Below are 13117 nucleotides of genomic sequence, written 5' to 3'. Positions count from 1 at the left end.
GAGGCTCTGCAGGGGGGGCGGCTCCAGGAGGAAGGAGCGCTGTGTGCGTACAGGCCCCCACCAGGCATGAGGGGCGGGAAAGCAGTGGGCCGGGGGGGGTCGGAGTCTCAGACTGCCTGGTGACTTCCCATCCCAAAGGGAGCACTGCTCGTGGAACATGCCTGGGACTGGAGTCTGACACCTGAACTAGATTCTGTGGGAGGAGTGGGTTTAGGAGGCAGGGGAGGACGGGGAACAAAGTCACCTCTGAGCCCCGGCCTGGCGTCCGCCTTAACCCCCAATGGCCCTGCCCCTGCCCCTCACTGTCCCATTCCTGACATGTCCAGGGAAAGAAGGCCAGAGCATGGGTCAAGACCACCAAGTGTAAAGCCGGGAGAGGAGACACAGCCCGGGAGGCCGAGGCACTGGGGAGCGGGCGTCCTCGGAGTCTCCGTAGGAGGCCGGACAGCCCTCGTTCTCCCGGGGTCCTTCTCCTGGGCCCTGCCTGCTCCAGAGACACCCCCTGACTCCAAACTAAGCCCTGTCCCTGAGCCTGCCGCCTCCCGGGGGCTCCCCCGCCCAGGACCCACCCGTGTGGATGATGATGTGCTTCGAGAGATCCCCCACATTGACAAAGGCCTTGCTGCACACGCTGCACTTGTGCGGGCGGATGTTGTCGTGGTGGCGGATGTGGTTGGCCAGCTGGCTAGACTGGACAAACCTGCGAGGGGAGGGTCAAAATGAGATGGGAGCGAGTGCAAGGGACTGGGCCCCCTCCCCTGCTATTGGACACTAAGAGGAACTTCAGAGACAGCTAGCTGAGCCCCCGAATTCAACAGGACCAGAGAGAAAGGGAGAGCAGCAAACCCAAGAGTCGGGATCCAAACCCAGATCCTCTGCCTCCAGATGCAAGGCTTGTCACTCTTGGCAAAGAGTCCCAGGGACGGAAGGATGGGCTCGAAGGGGGAAGTGGCTGGCACGGAGATGGGAAGCGCGAGCTGGTGCCCCGGGGAGGCAGTCACCTTTTGCCGCAGCGCTCACAGACGTAGGGCTTCTCGCCGGTGTGTTGGCGCACGTGGGCAATGAGGGAGCTGGCCTGAGTGAAAGCCTTCCCGCAGATGAGGCACTGGCACGGCTTCTCTCCTGGAGCAGGACGGGCATGTGGAGACAGGGGGCAGCGTGAGTGAGTCTCACCCCTGCCCCCCGGGGAGCCCCCTCGCCCCCCGCCCCTACAGCCCGGAGCAGCCGCTCACCTGTGTGGATGCGCACGTGCCTCTGCAGGGCACCCGGGTCTGCAAACTGCCTCTGACAATGGACACAGACATAAGGCTTCTCCCCACTGTGGATGCGAAGGTGCCGCTTCAGGTTTCCTGGAACAATGGAGGAGGGGGAAGAGGTGGGCAGCACTGAGGGCAAGGCTGGGGGGAGGGAGCCAGGAAGAAGCAGATCGGGCAGGGCAGGGGGAGGGAGGTGGGGGAGGGGAGAAGAGGAGGGGAAGGGAAAGGGCCGGCATCTCTACCTGAGGTGGTGAACTGCTTGCCGCACTCCCTGCACTTCAGGGGTCCGTCAGCAATGTGGATCTTTAGATGCGCTTTCAGGTTGCCCACCTGTACTCCGGAAGAGGGTGGGAGGAGCCTCAGAGGCGGCACGCTGAGGGGCATGCTAAGCTCCCTTTGGCCAATGGCCTGCCTCAGGCCCCCGAGACTCTGGTGCCCGTTAACAGGTTAGGACTCCCCTCAGGAAGCTGCCCGCCTCATCCTGCCACCCCCGCACACAGCCGCCATTTCTGAGGGACCAAACCTTAGTCTAATCGTCCCTTTAGCCCCGGGGCAGTCCTGAGTTTGGAGGGCTCCATGACCCCCACCTGGTTGAACTTCTTGTCGCAGTGTGGGCACTTGTGCTCCTTGTCGGTGTCGTGGGTCTCCAGGTGGCGCATCTTGGAGGTGGGGTCGGAGAAGGAGCGCCCGCAGTAGTCACACTGGTAGGGCTTCTCCCCGCTGTGCACCAGCTGGTGGCGCTTCAGGTTGCCCGAGGTGGTGAAGAGCTTGCCGCAGTCGTCGCAGCGGTAGCGGGCCTCCCCTGTGTGGCGCTTCTTGTGCAGGTTGAGCAGGCTGATGAGCCGGTAGCTCTTGCCGCACTCCTCACAGCCGTAGGGCTTCAGGGGGCTGGGGAGGGGGTGCCAAGGTGAGCGGGGGCTAGCCTCAGCCATCCCAGGCCCTGGGCCAGCCAAGCTCTCCACAGGAACGGTCCCCCAGCTGGAACTGGGGGGGAGGGGGAGAGGGGTAGGGGGTAGCTCTGGAACAAGGTAAGGGTGGGGGGCAGGAAGGCAGGGCTAAGAGATGCTACAGAAGGGGAGACTAGGTGGCCTCTGAGCAGGATCCCTTCCTAACTGCCAACATGAACTGGTGGGACATCCTTTTAGGGTCGGCCAACGGACCCCCGGGGCTGCCTGTACCTGTGTGTTTTCTCATGGGCCTTGCAGGCCGCGGGGTCAGAGAAGGCCTTGTTACACTCCCGGCACGAGAAGGGCTTCTCTCCGGTGTGGATGCGGATGTGCCGCTTGAAGTTTCCCGTGTGAGTGAACTCCTTCCCACAGTCCTATGGACAACGGCAGAGCTCGGGGTGAGGGGGCGAGAGGCGGCTCTGGGGAGCGAGACGGACGGGGGCTGCTAGGCCGAGAGCTACCTCACACTTGTGAATGACTGAGCCGTAGGCCTTCGACTCCGTGCGGTCGCTGTAGGTGCCCGAGCGTAAGACCCGAGCCTCCCCCGCGTTCTCCTGCCCAGAATCTGTGCCTCCAGATTCTTCGTTCTCCTCGGGGGCATCTCCGTTCTCGAGCTGCGGCCCGCCCTCCTCGGCCGGGCTCGTCTCCCCTAGGGCTGCTCCTTCTGGGCTCTTGTCTTCCTGTTCCTCATCCTCCCTCACTGGCTCAGCCTCCATTTCTGCAATGAAACCCACTTTGGAGGAACTCTGGGGGCACCATGGAATTGTCTGCCCGGCATGTGCCCTGAGAGGATCCCAAAGGCTGAACCCTACTCCTGGCCTGGGCAGGACTCTGAAGACTTGCTTCTTTGGGATAGTCTCATCCAGGAAGGCCATTTCCTCCTGGGATTGGCACTTAGGGGCTTTTAAAAAAGAAGGGTGATGGTTCTATCAAAATAGATTTATTATGCAGCTGCCATGTGTCTAGACTGTGCTGGCCACTGTGTAAGGTCCAGACAGACAGTTAAGGTTGTCTTTAGGGAGTCAAAACATAAGAGGAAGTGCTAAAATTCATGTTTCAGATTGTAGCTGCCTTTAGGAATTGGGAAGGGAGGGCGTGTGGCAGGGGAAGATTAGTCTGAGACAGGGAAGGGGTCCTCCTTGGGACAACACAGTCTGGGAGGAGCAGCTCAGGAGTCCTCAGACCAGGGCCCCCCAGCACCAGGATCCTGGTTCGGGGACTGACCTGCTGGGTCATTTGGGTGAACGGTGTCACTTCTCTGGCTCTCAGCTTCCCCCTCTGAAAAGAGAGTGACAGGAGAAAGAGAAGGGGAAAAGGTTAGGATGAGGACCTGGAACCAAGAGCAGAATAACAGGGCTACTGGACCAAAGCCAACAGCAACATTTTGACCCCTTAAACAAAATGTTTACTGTTTGTATCTATCTTTTTTTTTTTTTTTAAAACAAAACTAGTGTGTGTCTATTTGAAAGGCTGTCTTTGATAATGGTCACTACGTTCATGGTAAAGAAAATTAAAATGGAGACAATAGGTCCCTGTCTTACCTCTCAGCAACCAAGTGGAATTGCATGAAAGAGGGACAGAGACAGAGACAGAAACAGAGAGACAGCGAGAGAGAAAAAAAGGAGAAAAGGGAGACAGAGAAACAGAGAAGGAAAAAAAAGGAGAGAAGGGAGACAGAGAAACAGAGAAGGAAAAATGGAAAGAGACAGTCTTCCAAGGAAGGATTGGGGTTGGCCTTCAGGGGGAGAAGAACAAGCAGCAAGGAGATGGTCTTCTGGGACAGGAGGAAGTTCTTGGAGAGCAGGAGTCAGTAATTCAATTCAAGAAACCAGTAGTGCCCATTATCAGCCAACTCCAGCCCCAGGGGCTGGCAGCCCTCTCAGCACCTATCCAAGTTCCTGCCTACTTTAGTGCCCCAATGTTTTCCCCTCCTGCTGATGCCTCCCAAGCCCAGGAGAGGTTCCTTTGCTACCACATCCCCTCTCTATTTTTCTCCTTCAAAGCCCCCAGTTATCACTTCCTTCAAGCGACCCATCCCCACTAGCAGCTCCCCAACTCTCCTTCAGCCTTGTGCCAGCCTGGGCTCTGCCCTTCTCACTCTCAGCTGACCCGTGGGCAGCCCACCCCACCAACTTCTCCCAATTGGATAAGCTCCTAGAGGGGCGGGGCCAGCGCCCAGGTATCCTCCATCTACAGCTGAGCTCAGTGACCCCTTTAACAAGAACAAGGATTTCCATTTTTCAGGAGGAGATGGGACCCGAGCCTGTGGGGGTGCAGTGGGGAGATCCTAGGTGGAACAGACGGCACCGGGGAGTCAAGCGCAGTGTGAAGGAAAGTCTAGTCTCTACCTTGCAGTGATCTCTGTGACAGGAGTACCTCAAGAGGTGTACCCACAGGGCTGGGTCCGGTCTCTGCAGGCGCCGGCTCCTGGCACTCGGCTTCCTTCTCGCTCTCTGCACCTTAGCACGGAGCGCCACCAGTGAGGGAGCAGCGGGCGGGAGCTGAACCCCGCCCCGTTACTCCCCTCCTCCCTTGGGAGCCCAGGAGACCCTCTATTTCAGAGCCTCCCCAATTCAGGGGAAGTTCTATTTCCGAGAAGAGGCCCTCCCGAGGCCCAGAGATGGTGCTCCCCCATCCACAAGGGCCCTTCTGCACTACTCACCAAGCCCATCCCCGCCGCTCTGGGTCCGGGCTCCCGGCTCGCCTTTCCTTTCCCCGCTGAGTCGTGCTCGGTCCAGCTCGCTGAGGGCGGCGGCTGCGGCCTTCTTCTCCTCCTCGGCCTTCTTTTCCTCCCCTGAGGACAGAGGCACAAGAGTCCTGCTTTCCAACCGGCCAGGAGAGGAATCCGCCACTCCTGCTGGCTCTCCCCGCGCAGTAGGCACCTCAGACTCCTCCCTCCTGATACCCGGTGGCAGGCGCTGGGGGTAAGGGCAACCCTTTTCCTGAGCAGAGGCCTAAGAGGCACCTAAACTATGCAGAGGAGGAGCTGACTCCCGGAGAACCAAGTCAAGACCAGCATTTCAGACTTGGCAAAGGCCCTTCAATCCCTGACCTTACCGTGCCTTTCCAAAGCAGGCAGGACCCACTGTCTCCATTTTTACAGATGAGAAAACTGAGGCCCAGGTAGATAAAGGACTGGCTGACATCCTTGCAGTTGGCCAGTAAGGGGCATGCCTGAAGCTCAAGCCCCCTGCCTCTCTGTGCCAGCCGAGGCCCTGGCTCGGCTTACCGTCGGGCTCCGCTGGTTCTAGCTTCTCCGAGGCACTGGAAGCGGACCCGGGAAGAGACTTGAGGGCATTGCAGGCGCTGACAATGTCCTGCATCTGGAGGAAGCCCGCCACAGCTAGCACGTCCTCCACGTTCTCAGGGCTCAGGCTCAGCTTGGCCGTGTACATGAATTCCAGCACCTGGCCCAGACCTGTGAGGACACGGATGCTGGTCAGGCCGGGGAGCCTCCCAGGACAAACTTGCTGCTCTAGAAGAAAGCCTAAGCTTCTCCATCTTCCTGCTCTGGGGATTCCTAGTCTCTTTGGTAGAGACAGACTGAAAAGGTGAAGGAGGGACAAAGTTGGAGAGTCATGTGGGTTCCTGATAATGACCCACTCGGGATCCAGAGGCAACTTCAACAAGGGATGATGGAGATCCTAACTCTAGAGCACCCCGGGGAGATCTGAAGGGATTGCAGCTCTTCCCTTCCATCTCAAGCCGGCTTGGAGAGTGGCCTGGTGAAGCCTGAAAGGTGGCCAGGCCCTAAGGGGCTCTGGGGATCCCCTCTGGTCCTGATCTTCCCAAGTGCGGGCAAAGTACCCACCAGCTCCTGGAGGTCCACAGCCTCGGCAGACCCAGATCGGAGCTCTTTCCTCCTGCCTCAGTCTGCTCTTCCTGTGGACTTGCTCCTGTCTGTGAGGGGGCACCGCTGCTTACCTGGTTTCCTGCCTTCAAAATGTCAGGATTTCTGCACAGTTTCCTCTCCCTTGTCTCCTCAGTGACCGGACTCCACTGATTTCCTCTTCCAAGGCTCTCCCTCCCTCCCATCCCCACTGGCCGACTTGAGTGGGCACCTGAACCAAGGCCCACCAGCCTCAGTCGCGCCCTCTCCTGTCTCTGGCATCGCCTCAACATGGGCACCAGACAACCCTTCCACATGGAGATCAGGACACATCGCTTCACTGCTTAAAGATCTTCCAGGGTGCTCTACTGTCTGTCAGTGAAGTTCAGATCTCTTTGGCCTGGCATTCAATGCCCTCCAATAGGCACAACCCTACCTTTCTATCCTTCTCCTATATTATTTCCTTCTTCACTGCTGCAGGATATTTGTGATTTCACTGGGATAACAATGAGAAGCTTTCACAGATATGGCCCTCTTAGGGTGTACAAAACCCTTTACACATATTTGATATGATATTGGATCCTCCAAGTGACCTTGTGAAGGAGGTACTGTGATCATGGCTACTTTACAGATGGAGAAATGGGATGCTCAAAGAAGTGAGGTATCTTGCTCAGGGCTGCCCAGCTAATGGGTGTCTGAAGTGAGTTCTGAACCTAGTTCTTCTCCGGACCAAGCCCAGCCTTGCTGCTACTGAGGAACTCCTAATAAGGAAATGCCCTCTTGCAGCACAGATTAGCACCTGCTTGGCACCAGGTGGTTCTAGAGAGTGAGCAGGGACAAGGACCAGATGGTTAGGCTCCCTCAGAGGCAGGGCTTGCCCTCGGGTCTCGCAGAGCTCACTGCCCACTCTCCCACATTCTCCTCACTCCAATCTAGTTGGACAACTCTTCTACTTCAGGGATACCTTTGGCTCCTTCTCTTTGCCTCAAGTGCCCCCTTCCCCTTTTCTCCATAGACTCTTAGTCTCATTCCCCAAATCCACCTACAGCACTATGTGCAAGTCTCTCTGGGCTTGCCTGATGGTGATCTGAATCGCTCTCTTATCCCACTACCATCCTCCTTAAGGGCAAGAACTGTTTTCTCTAAACTATCTCCCCAAGCACCTGGCAAAGTGCTCTGCCCACAACAGATCAGAAGCTGAACAGCTGCTTTCTAAACTATATTATGTAAAGGCTTACAGACTTATGTCTGTTTTCTAAAAGTCAGTCTAGCAAATGGTAGAGGAGGGTCCATTTCTAAAAGGGTGAGTGCCTAGTGAAGAATTTGTGAGGGGGAGGGTAACCAATGACTAACACCACCCATTAAGGTGATATGGAGCCACTCATATCAGCAAGTAAGGAATCCCTGAAGTACTGAGTCTCATTCTTTCCCACAACTGTGCTCTGTCCCAAGGCCTGCATCCCAGCCAGGTGTCCTGACCCCTGACCACTCCATGAAGACGTCCCAGGTGGGTCACACCGAATCCCTCAATCCCTTGGCCAAAGCTTGACTGGGTGGAGTTTGGGGGACCCAAGATTGAGATTAGAAAGGCAGAGAGGGCATTATGTGCCCTGACAAGTTCACATGGAAAAGGTCTGGAAAGCTTGGTTCTAAAGCCAAGTCTTTCCATCTTTGTCATCCTCAGGTAATGAGCCCCGGAGCTTGGAATTTAGAGCTTCTGGGGTCGGAGTGCCATGGAGCCGGCTGCTGTCTGAACTAGCCAGAGCAAGAATTAGGATCAAGTTGTCACCCAGGACATAGCATGCAGCAAGGGACAATACTCTTAGAATATGGGACACAGGCTGAAAAGGGTCACTCAAGACAACCTAGCTCTTTTTACACAGGAGGGCCAAGCAGAGTAAATATCTCTGGATCACAAAGACCCCAAGAAGCTGAGTTGGAGATTAAAATCTGGGCCCTCAGACTCAAAATCCAGGGTCTTACCACCACACTCCATTTTAAAAAAATAAAAATTCCCATTTCCAACTTCAGAAACTGCTCCTCTCCCTGATGTGAGTCATTATTTTGTAATCATTCAGGTCAAAACATTGAAAGTTGGTTGCTTCTCATGGAGGCTAATGCAGAGGAGGATGCAGGGAGGGGTCACAATGAAACATCTTGCCTGAGATGCACATCAGAGTGCAGCTTGGCTTGGGGCCCAGACAAGAAAACCTAAGCACATGTGAATTTGCTTCTACCATCTTCATCCTGCTCACTCATCTCTGCTCTCCCCATGCTACAATCCCATTCTCCCTTTTAGCCACCTCTGCTGCCTGTGGCTCTAAGGGCAGGGCATAGCAATGGACCCATTCTGACCCCTGGAGACCAGGGGCTGTGGTGTGAGTGTCCTGTCAGGAGCGCTGAACAGCCCAGGTAGGGCATAGGGAAGCCTTCCAGCAGGAAGAGCGGCTTCCCGGCTCCTTGCAGAGCTCAACCTCACGTAGCCCGGGTACCTGCCGCGTTACTGATGTCCAGGTGCACCACGTCCTTTTGGTCCACAAAGAGCATCTTGAAGTACTCACTGCAAGCCGCCAGCACGGCCTTGTGGGCCTTAAAGTTGATTCCGTCCACCACAAAGGTGCAGTCACACAGCAGGCCCAGCTGCCGCTGCTGATTCAACTGCTCCAGGACCAGCTGGCTATGTTGCGGGAAATCCATGGCTGGAAGAAAAAAAGCAAGAAGGACAGCTGAGCCCTGGGACCCAACCTGGCCTTCATCAGATCGTCAGTTAATAGGGAAGAACATGAACCAGTGCTATCATACTTAGCTAGAAATCAACTCTTAATGAACTTTGTGGAAGAATCAGGGAAAGACAGGAAGAAGCTTGCTGTAGGTCTGATTTTAGCTACAGATTTATAAAAATGACAAAACAGCCAGCTTTTCCAGCTGATTTTACAAACCTTCTTTCTGGTCCCTATGAACATGCTTGAATCCACTTTCAGACCAATGACTTTTTGAAGGCCAAGGTCACATGCCTAATTCACTGCAGACCAGGGACTAGAACTGCGGTCTTGTGACTCCTGGTCCAAGACTTGGAACAAGATATTACAAAAACCCAGGGTAGAACAAAGATGTATATGACATGGTCAGGTGGGCAAGACCACAGCCTGCTCTGGGAATCTAAAGGGAACAGGACTGCAAGAAAGTAAGCTGCTGGAGGCCAGAGCTCGAGCCCACAGCACAGGAAAAAAAGGCATCAAAAAGGCTGGCTGATATCACAAGGCCCCTAATCCCCATGACATCTGACAATAGTTTAAAAAAAAAAAGGCATTATTAAGCATCTACTAGGTGCCAAGCATGGAGCAAAAAATGGGACACAATAAAATCTTTGCCCTCAAGGAGTATGATCTAATGGAGGAAAACTACACTGATCAGAGCTACTGAAAGTGAGTGGTGGGGAGGGAAGGAAAGGGAGAAGGTACCTGGGCAAGGGCTAGACTGTTCTCCCTGACTCTGCCCTCCAGTAGTCCAAGCAGAGGACAGAGGGAACTTTGGAGATAGAGGTGAGGTCCATGACACTCCAAGCTTTCATTGCTAAGCCCTGGTCCCTGCTGGTCTAGAATGGCTTGTAGTAGGCCTTTGGATCACAAATTCAGTGAGAAAGGAGGGAACAGGAAACTGGACAAATCATGACAAGGAACCCAACAATAACCACCACCTTGGAAGCCCGTGGTCTTCCTCACTACTGCTTACACGTGGGCCAACTCCAACAGCCCTTCTCACCACCTTAGATTCACCACCATGTTTCTGGTTCCCCTCCATCTTGCTCCTGCTCTGTCTTTTCATTTTGTTCCTCATCAATCATTTCTGACATTTTAAAAGCTGATGCCTTTTATAAAAGTCATTTCTCAATGGACAGAGAGTGCACTGAGCGCTGGGCCTGGAGTCAAGCAGACTTCTCTCCCTAAGTGCAATTCCTGCCTCAGACCCTTACTGGCTGTGTGACCCTGAGCAAGTCACTTCGTTCTGTATGCCTCAGTAAAATAAGCTGGAGAAGGCAGTGATCGACCACTCTAGGATATCTGCCAAGGGACTGCCAAGAGTTGGACATGGCTGAACAGCTGACATTTCTCTTTACGTTTCACACACTCCTCCCTCCTGAGTATTTCAGCAAGAAAAGAAGCATAAGCAACATGCAAAACAACCAGGCTAGACAACAGAGTCTCTTCCCTGTCTAGTACAAGGTGCGGATGTAGTGCATCCCGTATTCTTCAAAACCAACACCGGCCATTTTGGTGACTCCGAGGTGGTCTCTTGGTACAGTTTTCATTCAATCACGGTATGGCCCTGTGTATCATTCTCTTCATGTGGCTTCCTTGCACTGAATCATTTTCATATAATTCCCTGTTTCTTTAAATTGCCAATGTTCCCTATTTCCACTGTGATATTTTATCACGGCATGTATGCAGGTAGTACAGCCATTCCTTAACCTTAAGGGAAGTTATTTCCAAATGTTGTATGACTACACCAAAATGCAGCTTTGAATAGTTTGTTATATGTGGGACTATTCTTCTAGTCATTAACCTCTTTGAGGTATCAGTGTGGTAATATGATCACTGAGTCTCACAGATACAAATCATTTTTCAGACCCACTGGATTAATTCAAAGCTTCACCAACTGTATTAATGTGCCCATGTTCCTCTTTAACTTTCAGATTGTCAAAGAATCCACGATCACAAAAAACAGAGGTCAGTTGTATTTATATTAATCTTATATTAGTGGATTATATTTTATATATTAGTAATTATTCTGAAGGGAACTCATATTTCTGGCTCTTCCTCCTGGGTTTTGTTATCAAAATTGAATGTTGTACACACATTATCTTATCATCTCTTACAACCTCTCTGGGGCAGAGGTTATTATATATCTTATTTTTACACATGAGGAAACTGAGGCTGAGGGTTTAAGTGTTTTAATCTCAATTTCACCCAGTCATATAATAGCAAGTATCTGAGAACAGAATCAAAACCCCTCAATCATTTTTACTTCTGCACTAATTTCCAACCCTTCCTGGCCTATTGGTCCATTCCCTATTACCTAAAAATCTGTCCATGTGTCCCTAATCCTCAAAAAAAAAAAAAAAAAAAGCCAAAAAAACCTTATTTGTTCCATCAATCCTTGCTAACAATTGTCTCTATCACTATTACCTTTCTTGACTTAACTCCATGAAAAGGCCATATATAAAAGGTGTCTCCTTTCACGAATTTCTTAGCTCTCCTCAATCTGGCTACCAACTTGGTTATTCCACCAAAACTGCTTTCTCTGAAGTTACTAATGATTTTTTAATTGTGAAATCTAATGACCTTTTCTCAAACCTTATCCTCTTTACACCCTTTACCAATGCTTCTGACATTGCCAATCCTCTTCTCCTTGATATCTCTTTTCTCCAGATTTTAGTGACACTATTCTCAAAGTCAGTCAATAAGTATTTATTAAGTGGTTATTTATTATATGCCAGGCATTGTACTAAGTGCTGGGGATACAGAGAAAGACAAAAGATAGTCCTTGTACTCAAGGGGTTCACAATTAAATTGGGAAGGGGGACAGTACATAAAAAGAAGCTTAAAGGTGGGGAAGAAGTAAGTGACATGGTTAGGGGCATAATAAAGTCATGCAATCTACGCTGGAAATGATCTGATTTCAGAATGATGAGTCTGCCTGTTTTCCCAAATGCCTGCCAATGCCCCTACCCCAAACTTTGACATTTTACATCTTTATCAATTTTCAAGATGTGAGATGAAACTGTTTTGATTTACATTTCTCTTATTATTAATGACTTAGAGCATTCTTTCATATGGTTGTTAAAAGTTTGCAATTCTTTTGAGAATTATGTTTCTATTCTCTGACTGCATCTTTACTGACTGACTTAAGGAATAGCTTTTGTTGACTCTCTTTTTACACATACTACACACACTTCAAAAGTATTAGTCCATTTAAGCTTTAATATCTTCAAAGTCTACCAAGAGTTTTGGAATACCATGCATATATGTATCTGTTAATTGTTGGATATCTTGGATATGAATCCTTTAGTACAGCTATCCAATACTTCTTTTTTCCCCTTCTCATTTGAGAATTTCCCTCCTTAAGTGCATTAATTTTGTTTGTGCAGCAGCTTTTCAACTGTCTATATTCCTTTTTTTAAGTTAACATCACCTATTCATACTTTTAAAAAGCATATCAATCTGGCATATGGTGTAAGGTAGTAGTATGAGGCTAATTTCTTTCAGGTTTACAGTTTTTCCAGTAGTTTGTTTTTTTAATGAAGTTGGAACTCTTGTTTCAAGTTTTCTGTTTTAGTGAAGACTGTTAGGGAATTCCATAGTTTTTTGTTCCTTGTCTATTCTGTTCCATTGAACTAACTCTATTTTTCAGTCTTTTACTATTTAGATGAATACATGCTACATTTCAAGGATTTTTTCTTGCATCTATTAATGAGATTTTTATTTTTTGCTAATAACATAATTTGTTTATAATTCTCCTAATGTTGATCCATATTCTTGGTATATAAGTCCAATGTGGTCCCAATAAATAATTTTTTGAATTTATTGTTAATTTGCTGATATTTGACTAAATATTTTTCTGAGTCATAGCAATTACTGATGCTGGTCTGCAGTGTCCATTCTCCACTTTATGTCACTAGTTTTGGACCAGATTTATCTCATGGGGCTAGTTTGGTAAAGTATGTTCTCTAATTTTGTGAATACTTTATTATGTAGCAGAAGGATGAACTATTCTTTAAATGATTAATGCAATTTAATTATAAATTGATCTAAATGTGGCTTTTTTTTTTTTTGTTTTTGTTGGGAGATCATTTGTGGCTTCCTTAATTTCTATTTCTGAAATTGAGTTGTTTGGATTATCTACTGCTTGTGTTATTAATATTGAGCTTTTATATTTTTATAAATGCCCATTTCTTTTATACAGAGTCAGTTTTGTTGGCACATATTTGGGCATAATAATTTCTAATTATTTTCTTTAAGGATTATATATTTAGAGCTATAAGATTTGGCATATCATCTGTTCTTGGATTTGTCATTCAGATTAGC

The 13117-nt window shown here is 50.2% G+C and overlaps 1 protein-coding gene across 4 annotated transcripts in view; it reads right to left on the bottom strand.

The window, feature by feature from the left end:
- Positions 1 to 13117, bottom strand: part of ZBTB17 (zinc finger and BTB domain containing 17) — a 51844-nt gene that overhangs the window by 1733 nt on the left and 36994 nt on the right. For 2 of the 4 annotated variants that reach the window (XM_051988474.1, XM_051988472.1), the window contains 12 exons: positions 8525 to 8731; positions 5433 to 5621; positions 4866 to 4997; positions 4552 to 4662; positions 3428 to 3481; positions 2665 to 2921; positions 2435 to 2577; positions 1844 to 2144; positions 1499 to 1586; positions 1233 to 1349; positions 1002 to 1122; positions 570 to 700 (listed from right to left, as the gene is read on the bottom strand). In XM_051988474.1, coding sequence (XP_051844434.1) covers positions 570 to 700; positions 1002 to 1122; positions 1233 to 1349; positions 1499 to 1586; positions 1844 to 2144; positions 2435 to 2577; positions 2665 to 2921; positions 3428 to 3481; positions 4552 to 4662; positions 4866 to 4997; positions 5433 to 5621; positions 8525 to 8729 — 1849 coding nt within the window. In that variant the 5' untranslated portion in view covers positions 8730 to 8731. The remainder of the gene's footprint in view (positions 1 to 569; positions 701 to 1001; positions 1123 to 1232; positions 1350 to 1498; positions 1587 to 1843; positions 2145 to 2434; positions 2578 to 2664; positions 2922 to 3427; positions 3482 to 4551; positions 4663 to 4865; positions 4998 to 5432; positions 5622 to 8524; positions 8732 to 13117) is intronic. The other 2 variants (XM_051988473.1, XM_051988475.1) reach the window with 2 other exon arrangements.

The sequence above is a fragment of the Antechinus flavipes genome, chromosome 3, assembly GCF_016432865.1.
Source record: "Antechinus flavipes isolate AdamAnt ecotype Samford, QLD, Australia chromosome 3, AdamAnt_v2, whole genome shotgun sequence".
Classification (NCBI taxonomy): Eukaryota; Metazoa; Chordata; class Mammalia; order Dasyuromorphia; family Dasyuridae; genus Antechinus; species Antechinus flavipes.
The sequence above is the reverse complement of the archived record's forward strand: the minus strand, read 5'-3'. Positions and strand labels throughout refer to the sequence as shown.